The 18,427-nt window shown below is 35.2% G+C and overlaps 3 protein-coding genes across 3 annotated transcripts; 2 read left to right on the top strand and 1 right to left on the bottom strand.

Moving 5' to 3' along the window:
* Positions 1–331: 331 nt before the first annotated feature.
* Positions 332–1,087, bottom strand: LOC140818005 (uncharacterized). The gene has a single exon (XM_073177800.1). The coding sequence runs from the start codon at positions 1,085–1,087 to the stop codon at positions 332–334; it is 756 nt and encodes a 251-aa protein (XP_073033901.1).
* An 8,728-nt stretch (positions 1,088–9,815) lies between these two features.
* Positions 9,816–10,553, top strand: LOC140818004 (zinc finger BED domain-containing protein RICESLEEPER 2-like). Its single transcript, XM_073177799.1, has one exon. The coding sequence runs from the start codon at positions 9,816–9,818 to the stop codon at positions 10,551–10,553; it is 738 nt and encodes a 245-aa protein (XP_073033900.1).
* A 2,809-nt stretch (positions 10,554–13,362) lies between these two features.
* Positions 13,363–15,161, top strand: LOC140818128 (uncharacterized). The gene is made up of 2 exons (XM_073177986.1): positions 13,363–14,482; positions 14,667–15,161. The coding sequence occupies exons 1-2, from the start codon at positions 13,606–13,608 to the stop codon at positions 14,972–14,974; spliced, it is 1,185 nt and encodes a 394-aa protein (XP_073034087.1). The 5' UTR covers positions 13,363–13,605; the 3' UTR covers positions 14,975–15,161.
* Positions 15,162–18,427: the final 3,266 nt, after the last annotated feature.

Raw genomic sequence — 18,427 nt, 5'->3', positions numbered from 1 at the left:
TCTCCCATGTGCCTTCCGAGCTCGTTCTAGGTCTCCATCAGTAGCACCGCCCGAGATCATATGAATCATTCCTCTCGTAGGGTGGTTATCCTCATTCGTCCCCTCATCGGTTCGACGGGCTCCTGAAGGACATCTTGACCTCGACCTTCCCCTCTCTGCTCCCCAACCCCCTGATTTATCCATGGAGGGCCTCGACCACGTCTAGGGGACGGGCGAGACCTCGGTCGACTCCCGGATGCGGATTCTTCTCGTCTGTCTCGCGAAGGAAATCTAGCACTGCACTCAACCCTTCGTGACTTATCCCACCTCCCCGCGAGCTCCCTCACCTCCATCACCTCACACGACTCCTATCCAGGGGAACATGTGATGAGAATTTTCCTCTACTTCTAGTTTTGTCCTCCTCTCTTTCCCCCGGACCCCTCTTCGTTCCTCCTTTCTCCACTCCCTCAACTGTACTTCCTCCGGGCCAGTTCTCCATCCTTCTGTACCGTTGGGCATCTTCCAAGTTTATATATTTCTCAGCTCGAGACAATAGATCATCATAGCTCGACGGAGGCTTCTTGACCAGTGACTTGAAAAACTCCCCTCCCCTCAGTCCTTGTGTGAAGGCACTTATCATGATGTTAGGAGTATCCGCTGGTATTTCCAGCGCTGCACTGTTGAAACGCTTGACAAATTCTCGTAAAGTTTCATTCTCTTGCTGTTTCATCACGAACATGCTCCAATAATTTTTCTGGTGCCTCTTGTTGCTAGCAAATCGGTGCAAGAAGGCAGCTGAGAAGTCCTCAAAAGAACGTATAGAGTTGGGCTGCAAAGTGTTAAACCACTGCTGGGCTGACCTCACCAACGTGCCCAGAAAAATCCTACACCTGACTCCATCCGAATATTGGTGCAACAGAGCCGCATTCTCAAATCTCCCCAAGTGTTCTTCAGGGTCAGTATGTCCGTCATATTCTCCCACGTTTGACTGTCGGAAATTTGGAGGAAGCCCTTCCTCCAAAATGGCGGGGGAAAAAGGACTCTCTTTCTTGGACATTGGAGCTCTGTTTCCCAATTGATGCCTCAACATTCTTATCTCCTTCCACATCTCCTCTATCTCAGGATTCTCCTTGTGGGAACCCGGACGCTAATCCATTCCTTAATCGTCTTTAGGAATATTTAATCATTCATAATAAACAGGGTCTAAAAATTTTTCTTTTAAAATGCAAAGCGGAAACGTAATGTAATTAAAATCCAATTACATGTTAAACATGAACATACAAATCTGATGTCATCTACAATAATCCAACTAGGTTCAACTACATATCAGTGCTGAATCCTAAGTTGCTTCTGAAGCCCGGATCTCCACGCTATCTAGTCCAGCCTCGTTCTCTTCTTGACCCCGCTCCTATCCCACCTGTTGCCATGCACACATACAGACAAGACAACAGCCGGATAACTCCGGTGAGATATAAATATCCCAGTATAAATCATGTATACATGCAATCATATAAATCATATAAGAGCATATAACAAAAATCATATCCTATATCAACATCATGATATAAATCAATAACAAGCATAAATCATATTCTAAACAGGTACCCTAATCAGGAACATAATTCAATATCTAGAATAAATCCTATTCTAAGCATGTACCAATATCAGGAACATAAATCAATATCAAGAATAATTCCTATTCTAAACATGTACCAATATCAGGAACATAATTCAATATCAAGAATAATTCCTATTCTAAACATGTACCAATATCAGGAACATAATCAATATCAAACTGTCGACAATACTCGTAGCTACATCATTCAGACTAGACTCAATCCTAGTCTAGGGATCCCGGTTTCCAGATGTGGTATTCCTATATCGAATTCCGTAAAGGATGGAACCATAATCTCTATTACTCGATATAACCAGTGCCCTGGTATTCCTATATCGAATTCCGTAATAGAAGAATTCCAATACCCTTTACTCGATATAACCAAATATGGTGTTCCTATATCGAATTCCGTAATAGATTCCATTACTCGATATAACCAAACATCCAGTATCCTGACCTAACCGTCAAGGACTGTAGCTCTATCACTAGCATCCTATCTTGAGACATCGTGAAATGTGCCGTGGCGATACCACCACTATCCGGCACTTCTGTCACAAGATAACTTGTCTAATACCTGTTATCTAATATCAAGAGAACAAGTACATAAGTCAATTTAATGCAAATATCCATGCAATAAAATAAAGTATGTGATTTAGGGAAACTCGAGTCAAACCTCACTCGAGTTGTTCAATCCCAATTCGACATTAATTTATACCTTTATCTCCTCGCTCAGAAGAAGAAGAAGAATTCCCGACTCTATCTCGGTCCATTCTCAATCTGGTAATAACCATACCGAACAGATATAATATCAATATACAACTCAATTCAATACCTGTTCTGATCAATATTCAAATCGAAATATATGCTGATCGATATCAAATCAAGATACAATCTAATCCATATCGACAATATCACGATATAATCGAAATCGCTACTGAATCCGATCAATATCAATTAACTGATGTTTCGACGGTATAATAATACAGTCTCGATAACCCCGTCAGTCCTAACATCACAGATATAATACCCGAATTCATAATCAATGTCGATACCAGTCATAATCTCAATAACCATACAGTTATGATATGAATTCTCAGTCAAATCGAATCTAAAAATCATAACAATTACATAAACGGTCCGTTTCTCAATCTGACTTCAATTCTATGATGTCTAACATGACAAGAACATCATATATGAATTCTATTCAATTCTGACAATATCATATTTTCAAAACATGTCAAAACGTAGCAAAACATACGTCCAGTTGTAGCCTACGTTGATAGGAACTCAGTACTGAAGTCGGATTCAAAATCCAACGGACGGATTTCTCACAAATCGAATTCTAAAATCAAGAAGTAAGCTTTCCCTTCAAATCACGATTTTCATCTGATAATTAACATTTGTACATATATATATATATATATATATATATATATATATATATATATATATATATATATCCACGTTGCACACAAGACCAAGTGGCAAATTCGCGTTTTGCATGACTCGCGCTCGGGCGGTAAGAAACGACCGCTCGAGCGCGGAGGTTTCTGCCCGAGGATTTTCTCATGACCCATTGGCGCTCGGGCGGTAATTCTTTACCGCTCGGGCGCCATACATTCTGCCCAAATCCTCATTTTATTATCCTCTCGCGCTCGGGCGGTCAATAACTACCGCTCGGGCGCGAGACATTCTGTCCAAATCCCTTGAAGTTCACATGTAGTCTTGTTTTCGTGTCCCGATTAATCCTTTCGTAATCATATCAATTATAAATCAATAATTACCGATTACTGGGATTAAATTTCCGGGCATTACACTCCTCACCTTGGAGGGGTTGCGTCTCTTCAACCCTGCTCTGATGACCCTCAGCATTCTCCTCTCGCTCCTGGCGAGTGGCTTTTCGTTCATCAAATATAGACTCTTGATTCCTTTTCATGGCCTCGTCCACCGTCTGGGTAATAAATTGACCCAATTGTTCCAGGGTCAAGTTCCCCAAATTTTCATTAGGACGGGGTTGCTCGACCCTTGTCTCTTGACGAGGTTGTTCCTCTCTTGTCTCAAGATGCGGTTGTTCCTGTCCTGTCTCAATATGAGATTGTTTGGGTCCCCTCTGAGGACGCGACGATGCTGAGATAGCTCTTCTACTCCCTCTCTTGCCTATCATCTCTACGTCTCAACTCAAACTTTCCCACAGACGATGCCAAGTGATACTCACGGGAAATTTAGGGTCCGCTTCCAGCAAGTGTCACTAGTCCAGACGCAGGTTTTGAAATTACCCTGAGCCTGAAATCACAAATATGATCGTTAGGAGGGGGGCCAGGAGGGTGTCCTGGCTTAGCCCCTCCGACGCTCAAGTCAGAGACTGAGGATATATGGGGGGAGCAGCTAAGGGTGCTGTTGAAAACAATATATTGAATGATGTATCATACGCTTAAACCAGGTATTTATAAGAGAATACCTGGGTCCTTGATGGGCTTGTCTTTTATTTGAGCTAGGGATGGGCCAAGGGTAGTGGGCTCATCCATGGGATAGCAATATATATATATATATATATATATATATATATATATATATATATATATATATATATATATATAGGCACATGAATCAAAATCATAATTTTATTTAAAATAAGCTAGTATAAATTTGTAAGCATAAATAAATAATAAATCATTAAATCATCATTAAATCGTAAAGCTTTCCATCATTGTATATCATTTTTGGGTGAAGTTTGGACCTTGAAAGTGACTAGCTGTAATCATATCATCATATGATCGACTGATCAGTCTAGCTCAATGGTCGATGAAAAGCGTTTGAAGCTTAGCTCACCAAGTACCTGGGGCGGAGCGTTAGCGACTCTCATCACTGGGCCGTAGCAAAAAATGAAAATACGATCGTCGGGCTTCTTTTGGGGTCTTCTCCCGTAAATGAGCTCTCTCAATATCATCATCACCTGCGGAAAAAAGTTAAGTGGTTTTAAATGGTTTTAATTATTAATTTACGAAATTAATGTATATGCTATGGAAATGTTAAGTGATTTTAATTATTAATTTTCGACTATATGGAAATGTTAAGTGATTTTAATTATTAATTTTCGAAATAATGTTTAAATAAAAAAATAGTAGGATTTTAAATTTAAAAAATTGACAGTTTTAGTTGAGTAAACAATCTTGTCACTTCCTTAGGGTCCATAGCAAGTATGAAGTCAGCGTATCAAATCCCTCAAAATTAGTATGCGTCGCTTGAGGAAAAATCTATACCAAGGTATGAGAATGTGTAGTTGATTAATTATTTGTTCTTCATATCGATATTCAAATAGCGTTTAATTAAGTTGAACTAATCAAGAAACGAGAACTTCGAAATATTTAAAGTTGTACTTGGATGGGGTTTATTATTTAAGAAACTCAAATACATCTTCTATTTATTTACATTAAAATTATATTAATCACAATGCATTTGAGATCCTTAGATTATTTTGGAGTCCTTTAAAATCTATTTTGATTAACATGATTATAGTGTAAATACGCAGGGGTGATGGATTTGAGTTTCCTCAATTTAACTTATTTAATAATGAAAATAAATTCGAAAACTTGGATTTCAAATAATTCAATCTAATTGCAACCTACGGTCGAGGGTTTAAAACAATTAATTTTGGTGTCGTGGAATGTTTGTTGATAAGCCAAAATAACCCTTCAGCTAAGATTATAATTTTTTCCCTATTATATTCAATAAAAAAAGCATAAAAACTAAATATGTCAATTCGGGTGGATTGGGTGGGTCGGGTCGGGTCGGGGTGGGCAACAGTACTATTAAAAAATTGTTCAACCCGAACCCAACTCGAACCCGAGCCAACCCGAAAACTCTTAACCGGAGCTCGAACGCGAACTCAAATCAACTTGATTAACTTGATCAACCCGAATAACCTGATTTTGAATTTTTTTTATTTTTTTAAAGAAAATTTAATAAAATTCAAAAAAATATTTAATTTAAACACATAATAACAAAATATCCCTCATATATATGATTTAAATCTGAAAGTTTAATTGTTGAAAAATAAAATAAATTTATTCAATCAAATAAACAATTGTTTAAAAAATAAAAAAAGTTCAAAATAAATATTAAATTAGAAAATTTATGATATAAATATACAATAAATATTTTTTCATACATATAATATATAAAAATATTGGTAATATTTATTAATTATATTTTTTTAAAAAAAATTCGGGTCAACCTAATCCAACCCGATCATTTTTTTCGGGTCAGCTGTCGGTCCAACCCGATCTGACACAAAAATCCCAAACCCAAACCCAAACCTGATTTTTTTCGAGTTGAACTGTGTTAGGTTGGTGGGCCGTGTCTGATTTTGCCACCCCTAATAAAAACCTATCCGAGATTTTTTTAATATTTTTACAACAACCAATTCTAATAAAATATTTATTTATCATTATCTATATTTTATGAATTTTTAAATAATCACATCACATATAACATATAAAATTATTGCATTTTTTTAAACTTCTAAATTTAGTATATTCTCTACATTTTCATACAAAATTATTTAATACTAAAATTGTTCAAGTAGCTTAAATTAAATTTATGGTGGATAAAAATATAAAAAAATTTACTTTTAAATTTGTTACTAAAGAAATTTGTAGTAAAATTTTATATCATTTCCAATTATTGTGTTTTTGACATACTGAAGGTAAGCTTTCATTTGTGCATGGCATCTTAATGTTTGTCATAAATACATCAAACGAAGTTCATGGATCCAACTTAATTATTAAATAACATTCAATAAGTATTTTTTTTATTTTTTCAAGTTGAAAGAGAAGATTGTTATAATTGAATCTTAGCTTAAAACATCGTCCTAAACTTAGGATTTTATTGCCAGAAGAACTATAAATCGCAAGATTTTGGATTATCTTGAATATGGAAATCCTTAAATTTTGTCCAAAAAAACTAAATTATCAATATCCACTTTTTTTTCCATTTTCCTTTTAATCAATAAATCCCGATACCAATTGTCCTAACCTGTTTTTCTCCTAAGTTTATCAACTTTTTCTCGTGTGCAACCACTAATAAGTCAAAAAAAATCAAGCTCTCGATCGTCGCCATCATTTTCCTTAACATGTTTCTTACAACATACGGTCAAACATTATAAAATATTTAAACTTCAAAATTTCAAATCTTATTTTATGATATATTATTATATCATAATATATCATAAAAATGTATAGTATACAACATATCAGGTTAACATCTTAAAAATTGTAGGATCGAGCGCTTGCCGCTTTCCCAAAAGCTATAGTTAGTGATAATGTTGCAACTCAAATCTTTTAAATCGTACAGCAACTCAAACACATTTTTCGAAATTCGCAAAAATATACGAGTAGACGATCGACGTGACATTTCACAATATGCACATGTAACACATCTTGCCGAGTCCATTAGATATCTAGATACATGTGTGTGTGGACCATGAAAGCAAGAGTCAAAAACTCCGGCTGCCTGCGGAGAAGAAATAAAAAGGTTGAGGGTCAACATTTCCTGACTCCATTTGTGCATTGTTATCATTTATTATGCTGTCGGTATTCTCTTTTCATCCATCGATCCCTACCTTTATTCCATTTTGATTTTCAATAAATTGATAACATATATTATAAACAAATTATATGCTTTATAAGAAGAAAAAAAATATCATTTTCGTTTTAATTTAGATTAGATTTCAATCATGTGATTATTCAAAAATAAGTACCAGTATATATAATAACATGACTTCTCGTACCTATAAGTCATGCATCTTTTTCTTAAAGTGTTAATTTTTTCATGGCAACAATATGTTATGTAACATCATACAAGAGTACACATAAATCAAGTTATTATACTAAAATTTAATTTTGATTCATCAGTGAACCAAAGTTCAATTTAGGCCAAAGGCATATCCCATTTTTTTTATAGTAAAGCTAGGGGTGGGCATAAAACCCGAAAAACCGAAAAAACCGACCGAAATAAATAATTCGGTTTAAATGGTTCGGTTTTATCGGTTTTTCGGTCGGTTACGGTTTTAAAATTTATGAGATTCGGTTTTTCGGTTCGGTTTTCGGTTTTACTCCCCCAAAAAACCGAATAACCGAACCGGCCATGTTATTGTTAAGTATAGGGCTTTTATGAATAATGGGCCATATTGTATAATGGGTTATGGGCCTATTTGGATTTAACCATAAATTTTCAATCTGTTTTCTTTTCTTTCTTAGGGCGACGTTTTTTTTTCCTCACCACCACTCACCACTACCGTCTATGAGACTACGACTATCAGTCACCACTCGGCACTCACCATAGTCCACAGCCCACAGGTATGCAGACCACAAAACAACGCTCGTTTATAGCTTGAAGAGTTATTTTATTGTTTCGAATGAGTTATTTTGGAATATTCTCAAATTCTCAAATTCCAATCGTTTATTCTCAAATTCCAACAAGTTATTTTATTGTTTCGAATGAGTTATATTATCAAATGAGTTATTTTATTGTTTCGAATTTCGTTTTTAATAACATGGTTTTGGCTCTAGTTCTCCTCCTCCAGTACCCATGACATATTCTGAAACTCCAAGGGGGGGAGCAGAAATTTTGGAGGGGTGAATCTGATTTTTGTCTAGATGCGCACAAAAATTGTTGGATTATATTTGATGTGATTCGATTTTCACAAAATGGAATCCACTTAAATTATCGGTTAAAGTTGGGTTGAGCCAAAATCTCGGATAATGCTTAATATATTGTTGATTGGAAATTAAAGAATTGGTATATTATTAATTTATTATGCCCATGAAGTAAGAAATACTGGAAGTTGGTCTTTTGATGTCAAAATTTCAGTCATCTTTACCAGAAAAATTAGATGCCAATCGTTGGCTGCTATGAGTTGGTACAACTTCCATTCTCTGTAGTTCTTTTATGTTAATGTTTTTTGTATATAGAATTAAACTTAATTCGTTTTCAGTATATAGAATTAATATCTTCTTGGTATAATTTCTTTTGCAACTGATTATTCTTGTCTGAGATCTAGAATACTTTAACCTGATCGAACCCACTAATCAAGGGCTTTGATTGAATCTTAATATGTACAAAATTACTGGAAAGAGAGGAAAATGGGTCTTGTGGTCACCCACAGCCACGGTCCACGGATGCCCAGTGAACTAATCAAGTATCGTGAAAATGGGTCTTGTGGTTACTGTATTGTGAAAATGGGTGCCAATACCTACTGTCCATTCTATATACATATATATTGATACATTATTGCTCTTTTTTTCTTTTTTATTTTTCCTATAATTAGTTCATGATTTCCATATATGTTTGTATATCTACCTCGTGATTCATGGTTTCCATATATGTTTGTATATTGATTCAGCAATTAAATTTTTTATTTGGAGTACTTCTGGTTTGATTTTGCAAGGGCACACATGCAATGTTTATCATTAATATTGTTTCTTGACTGGTTAATTTGTTTCATTTTTTATAGATGGCAGAAAAGGAAGGTATGATCGATGAAAGCAAGAGTTCAAATGATAACGCTCCTAATTCGTCATCTGTAGATTCGGTTGATGTTGGGAAAAAGCGAAAATCTGTAAGACCTAGATCTCTTATTTGGGAACATTTTGAGAAATATGAGGATTCTAATGGGACACGTAGAGCAAAATGTAATTATTGTGGTTCAAGTTATGCTGCCGATTCAAGTTTAAATGATACTTCATCGTTGGGTGCTCATTTGAAAAAGTGTAAAAAATATCCATGTAATGTGGAAACTAAACAAGCAAAAATAGCCTTTCAAAACATTTCAAAAGATCATATAACAATCAATGCTTGGAGATTTGATCAAGAAGGTTGTAGGAAAGCTTTGGCCAAGATGATACTTGTCGATGGATTACCTTTTAGTTTTGTGGAAATGGAAGGATTTAGACACTTTATAAATGTGATACAACCATCATTTAGAATTCCTTCTTGTAGGACTATTACAAGGGATTGCTTTGAACTTTTCTTGGAAGAAAAGAAAAATCTTAAGCTTTTTTTCAAGGAGACATGTCTAAGAGTTTGTCTCACAACAGACACATGGACTTCAATACAGAGAATTAATTATATGTGTCTAACTGCTCATTTTATTGACAAAAACTGGAATTTGCAAAAAAGAATATTAAATTTTTCTCCAATATCTAGCCATAAAGGCGATGATATGGCAATTGTTATCACTAAATGTTTGCTTGATTGGGGTTTGGATAAGGTCTTCACTATCACAGTCGATAATGCTAGTTCGAATGATACTACAGTGAAAGAGATGTCAAACCAATTAAGTAAATGGGGAAGTAATTTGATGGATGGTAAACACCTTCATGTGAGGTGTGTGGCTCATATAATCAATCTCATTGTTCAAGATGGCTTGAAAGAAGTTGGAGATTCTGTGAGACGAGTTAGACAAGCTATAAGATATATTAGACAATCTCCTGCAAGGATTAAAAAATTCAAAGATTGTTGTGAACTTGAAAAGATAACAAGTAAGAAGTCATTGTGTTTGGATGTTGTTACTAGGTGGAATTCTACTTACTTGATGTTGAAAGTTGCTTTGGAATTTGAAAATGCTTTTGTAAGTTATGGTATTCATGATCCTGGATTGTTGGATCATCTTCTTACCCATGTTTGTGAAGATGGAAAGGATGTAGGTGCATTGACAAGTGGTGATTGGGAAAATGTGAGAAAAATGGAGAAGTTTCTTGAAGCCTTTTATAATCTTACGTTGAGAGTTTCAGGTTCATCATATGTTACTTCAAATATCTACTTTCATGAAATTGGCGAGCTTTCTTGTGTTTTAAAGTTGTTGGTAGAGAGTGATGACAGTGTTTTGGCTACGATGGCAAAAAGGATGAAATTTAAATTTGACAAATATTGGGGTGCTCCAGAAAAAATGAATAGATGATTTTTATTGCATGTGTGCTTGATCCTCGTTTCAAATTTGATTATGTGGCTTTTGTGCTTTCGAAGATGTATGGGCAAGAGAAAGGGGAGCAATTAAGAGTTGAAATAAAGTTGTATATGACTTCTTTGTTTGAAGGATATAGGAAGGTCACTTCAAAAATGTCTCAAGGATCATCCACTAGTAAAGTTGAGCCATCGGGTATAAACATAGGAAATATTCATAAAAGAACACTAATACAACAAGAATACTTGAGACATAAGGCTGAAAGTGGAAATATGGATGCTAAGACTGAGTTAGATAGGTATCTCGATGAAGATGTTGACGTTGCAAATGAACATTTTGATATTTTGCTTTGGTGGAAAGTTAATTCTTCCAAATTTCCTACTCTGGCTGAGATGGCTCGTGATGTGTTAGCGATTCCTATTTCTACTGTGGCGTCGGAAAGTGCTTTTAGCACCGGGGGACGTGTTCTAGATTCATTTAGAAGTTCATTAACACCTCGATTAGTGCAAGCTCTCATTTGCCTTCAAGATTGGTTCCGAAAAGAATCTTCTCCATTAAAGTAGAAGAATACTTGGATCATCTTGAAGAGATTGAATCTGGTAATAAATTTGTGTATTTTTTTATGTTTTATTTTAAAATTATTTTGTTATTTAATGTTGACAATAATTTTCTTACTTTTTTAGATTTGATCAATATTGGAAGGGATTCTTGCATTGGAAGAGATTCTTGCACAACCAATATATAAACATTTCCATGAAATATTGTAAGTTAAATTTCACTTAATGTATCTTGTATTTGGTGCATTAAACTGCTAAGCCAATAAGCTTCCATTTTATTTTGAAAGATAAAGATGCCTTGTGTAGCTTTGGTCCAGAACTACAATTTCACACTAATACTACAATTCCACCAAGCTATTGTGTTTGAAAAAATTATTGTTTGTGAGGTTCTACCTAACCCTGAACTATTCATACTAAAGGATACTTTTAATCACAGGATCTTCTGGTACACAAGTAGAAGAAGGCTGGTTGGGATCAATATCATTATAGGAAGGTAAGATGATGCATTTTTAGATTTAAGCATTTTCACTTATTGTTATTAGTTGTAATGAATTTATTGTTTTTTTCCATAAAAAAAGGATTTTTTTTTATGACTTTGTGAAAGATCTTAGCAATTAATTTCAATAAGTTTAAGTTATTGTTTCAAAATTGTGATTCATAATCACTTTATAATTGTAATGAATTTAATGTCTTTTTTTTTTTTTGCTAAACAGGATTTTGGAATTTGATAATTGGAAGTTCAAATATTTTGAAGGAGATGGCCATACAAACTGTTTTGGGATTGTCAGACGTGGAGTTCCATTCGATCTTGTTGACACTTTGTTATATTTCCTATTACTGAATATTCAGTTGGATTCAAGTATTTCGGTGTTTACATAGTTAATTAGTTATATATTGTTATTATATTATATTATATATATATATATATATATATATATATATATATATATATATATATATATAAGATTAAGTCTTTTAGCTAACCGTATGTAACCGACCGTCTAAACCGAACCGTAATACGAAAAAACCGAACCGAACCGTAATAAAATGGTTTGGTTTTGGACTAGAAATATTCAAAACCGAAAACCGAAAAACCGAACCGTGGTAGAGAAAAACCGGACCGAACCGACCGACGCCCACCCCTAAGTAAAGCTAGTATTTGTCGGGCATATAATTTTTAAAATATGATGTAGTTTATCTATGGTATTCATTAAAAAAAACGATTAAAACATTATATTTTGTTAAGTAGTAAATACTAATTAAATCTTTTCGAGCTGATCATCTAACTTAAAATACTAGTTATTCCAATACAAAATTCATATGAGGCCGACTATCTCAGTAGTCAATTTTGTGACATCGATTTTCGATATATTTCTATCTATGCATAAAAAAAATATTATTTTTTTAATGTCAAAATATCACTTTTCACTTCATTTATAAACCAAATCGATTTGAGGTGAGGAGACTACTCTTACTCCAACTAACTCGAACCAACTTTATCGTCTATAAAAAAACTATGATCAATCACTCGATTTGATTATTTCATCAATGCGATGAATGAGAAATATGACATAAGACTTGAGAAATCGTCGAGTACTCTGTATAAAGACAATTCTAAGTACTTTAACAATATACGATTTAGAGTACCATATCATTAAATTATATGCGATGTAGATGCTGCTGTCATTGATAATTCACCGCATTTTGGCTATGGTTGTGTTGTACGCGATTCCCTTGGTATAGTGTTAGCTCCAATGTATGGAACTTTGTGAGGGCATCCCCATTTTGGCAGAAGAATTGATTATTGGAGAAGCTTTCACTTGGATGAAAATCTTGGACTATTTCAACATCATTCTGGAATCCGATGCTTTTGTGTTTATCGATGTTCTGAACAATTGATAACCAGATTCTTCTAGTGTAGGCATTATTTTAGAAGATGGTAAATTTTTTGGTAGTGATTTCTCTTTGTGTCAATTCGTTTTTGTTTATTAATCAACAAATATATCTCTACCTACATTTTGGCTAGGAAAGTTGTTATCATTTCTGTCACTGTCGGTAGACAAAAACTTGTGTGAGACGGTCTTACGGGTCGTATTTGTGAGACAGATCTCTTATTTGGGTCACTCATGAAAAAATATTATTTTTTATTCTAAGAGTATTACTTTTTATTGTGAATATGAGTAGGGTTGATCTGTCTCACAAATTATGATCCGTGAGACGATCTAACATAAAACTCAATAGAGACTAATACCAACTCCATGCAAGTGTGAATCCAAAGGCAAAAAAGTCTTGGCATCTTCCCCGATAAAATAACGATCCATTCCATCCCCATCAATTCTCACTACCCAATTACCCTCCAATAATTCATCAGATTTCCATTTTATTCACTCAATCCAAATTTAGCTCCGGGTTTTTTGGATTTTAAAACACTACATATTCATCCTCCGATCCATTGTGTGTTTAATAATTTGTTTGTGTGTGAATTCTCTGCCATGAAAGGTAGTGGTAGTAGTACTTCATCAGAGAATCAGACTCCGGCCAAATGCTTCTCCGGCATTCTGCGCGGCTTGCTCTGCACCGGCAGTCTGCCGACACATCCGTCGGACCAGTTCAATATCAAGTCGTGCACGGCGCAGATCGATTGTCGAAACCCGGAAAAATGTTCGGGGTCTGAGGCTTATAATCATGTGGATAAACAAGCTGCTGCGTCGTCGAAGCCAGGAGTTGTGGCAAGATTAATGGGGTTGGATTCGCTTCCAGCGAGCCCTTTGTCTTCCAGACAGAATTCGAAAACCTTGGGTTCTTACTTCAGAAGCAGGTCGGTGAATTCCATCGATTTTCTCTCGCAATTCGATCCAGTACATCAAGGGTGTCACCGTCGGCACAGGAGGGTTAGAACCTCTGTTTCGTTTCAAGAAGTACCTTCTCTTTTGGCACTCGACGATAAGTTTAGCGTAGTGTTCCCATTAGAGGAAATATATGAAACTGTGGAATGCGGAGAAGATCAGCAGCAGATTGTAGCAAGAAAGACCAGCGTAATATATGAGAAAGGGAAAATGGAGAAGAGGGTCAGGGGAAAATCTAGAAATGCTGAAAAGTTTATAGAGAGAACAGTAAACAAGAAGCTGCCTGAAGGTAGAAAAATGGAGACGGGGGAAGGGAGAAGATCAGTTTGCACTAAGCTTCAGTCGGGTTCGGCGACTCCTAAGAAAGATTTTAATGGAAGAACGAGGGTAAATTTGAAAGAAAGAAGGGCAGTGATCAACAAATCAGCAATGGATTCTAGAGAAAGAAGGCCAACTACGAAGCAAGTGAAGAAGAAAAATGTGTATGGCGTCAAGAAAATACATCCTGAACCAACCGGAAGAGGTATGCAATCGACTATGGCGTAAAATTTTCAAAAAGCGTTGTAGGATCATGATCGTCTAGTTACTCAAAATTTGGTCGTAATGGGTATATTTTTAATCAGGTTTTCTTGGAGTGCCGAATGTCTGACACCATGTCGACATTCTTATTTTGAAGAATTTTCTCTTGATTTCATGTCTAATTGTAGGTGAAGCATCGCACGAAATATGTTCAACGAAACATTCCTCGTCCCAAAAGAATGGAGAAATCAGGCCAATTACCGAGAGCAAAACTCACGAGAAGAAAGCGAGAAATGAGTGCGCAAATGTGTTGGAAGCAGTCTTTAGGTTGACCCAAGAAAGTGTGAACGAGATCGATTGTGACTGGACGGACGGCCAGATCTTGAAGTTGGAAGATTTTGAGGATATATGTGTCCAATTTGGGGGACAGATTCTGGAAGTGTTGTTGATCCAGATTGTAGATGAATTGGTGCTACTTTATGGCACAAGGAATTAGTTATAGATATAATTAAGGGCTATTCATGATTAATTAATTGCATGAAATTTGTAAAAGTGTGGATATCATATGGAAAAAAAATAACTATGGTCCCTATAATGATTTCATCCTTTTGGTTAAATAAATGAACATAGCAATATAATTGTAACAGAACTTTGCAGTACTTTGTCTTGCAGATTTAAAAGGTAGCTCATAATGGGTAGTGTTTTACCTTGCATAAGACTTTTTTCTCGATGTTTTTTTCAGTCACCGAATCTGATATCATGCGGTCATGTTTCTGGTTAGAATAAGCCTATGACAAGCACGAATTCTAGCTATAGTGTTCCTAGAAATTTATTTTGTCGTATACCAGCTTATATGTCATTTTTATTCCGAATTTTAAGCTTAAATCATCTAATTTTTATTGCTTATGGGTTTGAATAAAAGTTAAAAAAATATAAAAAGGAAGAAAAAGTAACTAATATGATGCCATGTTGAAAATGGTGTGAAAAATGTGGAATAATCATAAAGAAAAAGGGACGGAAAATCTCAAAAACAAACATCCACACCCTGTGCAAGGTATGGAACGACATCAAGACGGCTAAGAATGGCATGAACCCTGGACAAGATTCAAAGCAACGTGCGTGTACAAATACACATACCCTAGCCCACCAATCGACACCCTCGTGACTATACGCATACAAAAATTAATCTTGCCCGAACCTTGACTCGGACCAACACAGACCATGTGCTTTTTTTCGTGAAAGTTACTATATTTTCAGCGAGCCAACTTGTAGATTGACTTTATCGACATCAAGACGGCTAAGAATGGAATGAACCCTGGACATGATTCAAAGCACGTGCTTGCACAAAGACACAAACCCTAACCCACCTATCGACACCCCTCATGACTATATGAATACAAAAAATAATCTTGCTTGAACCTTGACTCAAATCCAACACAGACAACTCTGTGCCTATCTCGTGAAAAATACTATATTTCTCTTATAGTAGTGCTCAACAAGCCAACTTTTGAATTGACTTTATTAACTCTTATGTTAAAACGATATTTATTTTAAAATATTTTACAGTTTTATCCAATTATGACAATTACTTTATACGTATACTCATGCAAACTAAATAGATAAAGTCCTTGAATATACTATAGGTACCATGCGTAAGATCATGAAAATCGTTAAGAAGTGTATCGTATATTCTAAACAGATTAATTGAATCAGCCATCTAAAATAAGGAAAAAAAATTCTTGAGTTTGAGACTAACATATTTGATGTAAACTTCATGTTTCATTGGTAACGGCATGGACATATCCATTCGTATAGATGAATGATCATTTGATGATACACTAAACAACCCTCTCTCGGACTATCCAAGCGGTTATCACTTATCGAATAGAATAGTCTGCGGTTATAGTTGTAGAAGCTGTACGCAGTAGCATGAACTTTGATCTGTTTACTGACTCTATTGAGGGTCATTAGATTGCGAGGTTGAGTGTAGTTTCGAAATACGTATGATTCAATATATCGTAGTCGGGGATTTATCATTTGCATAAGAGTGAGATATCATATGTGATCTGATGAGTTAATATTGCAAGGAATATTTTTTCAGAGTAAGACGTACATTTTGGGAAAAAAATTATCAGTTGCACATATCATATAACTTTTATTACTAAAATAGATATCACATCATTATCGAATTCATTTGCAACTCTCGATATATCAATTTTGGCATATTCAATCGTGATGTATGAGTTGAAAGGACTGCACTTGTTGGATCATTTCATGTTCGCAATCTTAATTTTGATGTTAACAAAACTTGTTTTTTTTGTTTTTTAATAATCTACCTTAGTGCGCAGATAGCTGAAACTGAAATAATCAGTTACGAGCCAAAACTGAATCTGTCGAAGACGCCAACTGAAGCATCAACTGATCAACCAAACTGAACCAGTTCAACTGATGTGTCGTAAATGAGTTCAACTGAATATTCAGTTGATAAGTGGTTCAGCAAGAGAACCTCAGAAGCCCGGCCAGCCGAAGGAGTGTTCAACTAATGAAGAGCCCAACTGAAGTTCAGTTCAACTGAACAAGAGTGAAATCAGTTCAACTGACGAGTCAAATGATTTCGCCAGCCCAACGGAAGACCAGTTCAGAACATCAGTTAGGAGCAATCAGTTGCAGATAAAGACAAGCTGATATAAGTGCAATCCAGTTGTGCGCAAAGGTAAAAAACATTTATCCAGTCAAAGGAAAATAATGGACGTTGCATCAGAGCTTTAAGATAAAAGTATTCCAGAAAGAACAAGACAAATTTCGAGGAACAGATTCAAAATGCAACGAATACAATAATTGAGTCTCACTGTATGATCAAACTTCGCGCCTATAAGTAGAGGGTGAAGATCAATGAAGAAATATACAACACATGAGAGAAAAGAAAAGAGCATGTTTCAAAGTTATATCAACTTAAGAGAGAAGCATTCAGCTCAGTTGAGGGAACACTTAAACGTGTTATCAGCTTTATATTAGAAGCATATTTCTCTCAGTGTGTGAGAACACTTTTGGGTAGTTTTTCAGAGATCAGTTCACACACACACACAACCACTCAAATACAGTCTTGCTCAAAGACAATAAACTTGTGTATATAGTATTTCTCAGATAGACGTTAAAGAAGTGTTGGCTGGAAGGTGCTGCCTTCAGTCTAGTCTAGGAGTTCAGTTAAGGCAGTGGGTAAGTCCTAAGCTGGGTGGGTTCGTATAAGTTGTTGTATAGATCAAAGTCTTCTAGTGAATCCTACCCGAGGTTGTAGAAGAGGTGACGTAGGAGCAGTTGAAGTCTCCGAAATCCATAAACATATATTGTGTATTTAACTTTTTAACTATTGTTTTCAAACTGATTTAACTAGTTAGAGCATTCATTGGTTCAGTTCTCACCATAACTGAACTAATGAATGCGAAAACTAATATAGTCTTTTGGTTATTCAGTTACACAATATATACAAATACATCAGTGTTTCTTAATGAATGATTATTTCGAGTGTTTTCCGTTTGGTTCTATACCAAACTTGATTTAATTCATCGGTGTATATATTCTTCGAACGCGAGCTATTGCAGCTCTTGGAGAATATTTTGTTTGAGGCACCTCAAGGTGCTCTGCAATCGATCCTTCAGTACTGTATGCTAACATAACTTAAGGTTCTTGCAGAATTATCAATGATATCTAAGGGATCGTGGACTGATGCTACTAGGAACTCTTATCATGATCTGATGGGTGAAATCAGAATTTATTTTTGACATTATTGATCAAGGGGTTGATGAAAAGAATGAGGTAATTAGAGTAAGCCTGAATAAGAATAAATATTATTTTAAATCAAATAAAGTGGTGAATCCACAACTATTTGTATTCCTGAACTATTGATTGTCACACAAGTATTGAATTTTGTGTTCCCATTGAGATAGTCAAG

The sequence above is a fragment of the Primulina eburnea genome, chromosome 17 (genome assembly GCF_022965805.1).
Source record: "Primulina eburnea isolate SZY01 chromosome 17, ASM2296580v1, whole genome shotgun sequence".
Classification (NCBI taxonomy): Eukaryota; Viridiplantae; Streptophyta; class Magnoliopsida; order Lamiales; family Gesneriaceae; genus Primulina; species Primulina eburnea.
The sequence above is the reverse complement of the archived record's forward strand: the minus strand, read 5'-3'. Positions and strand labels throughout refer to the sequence as shown.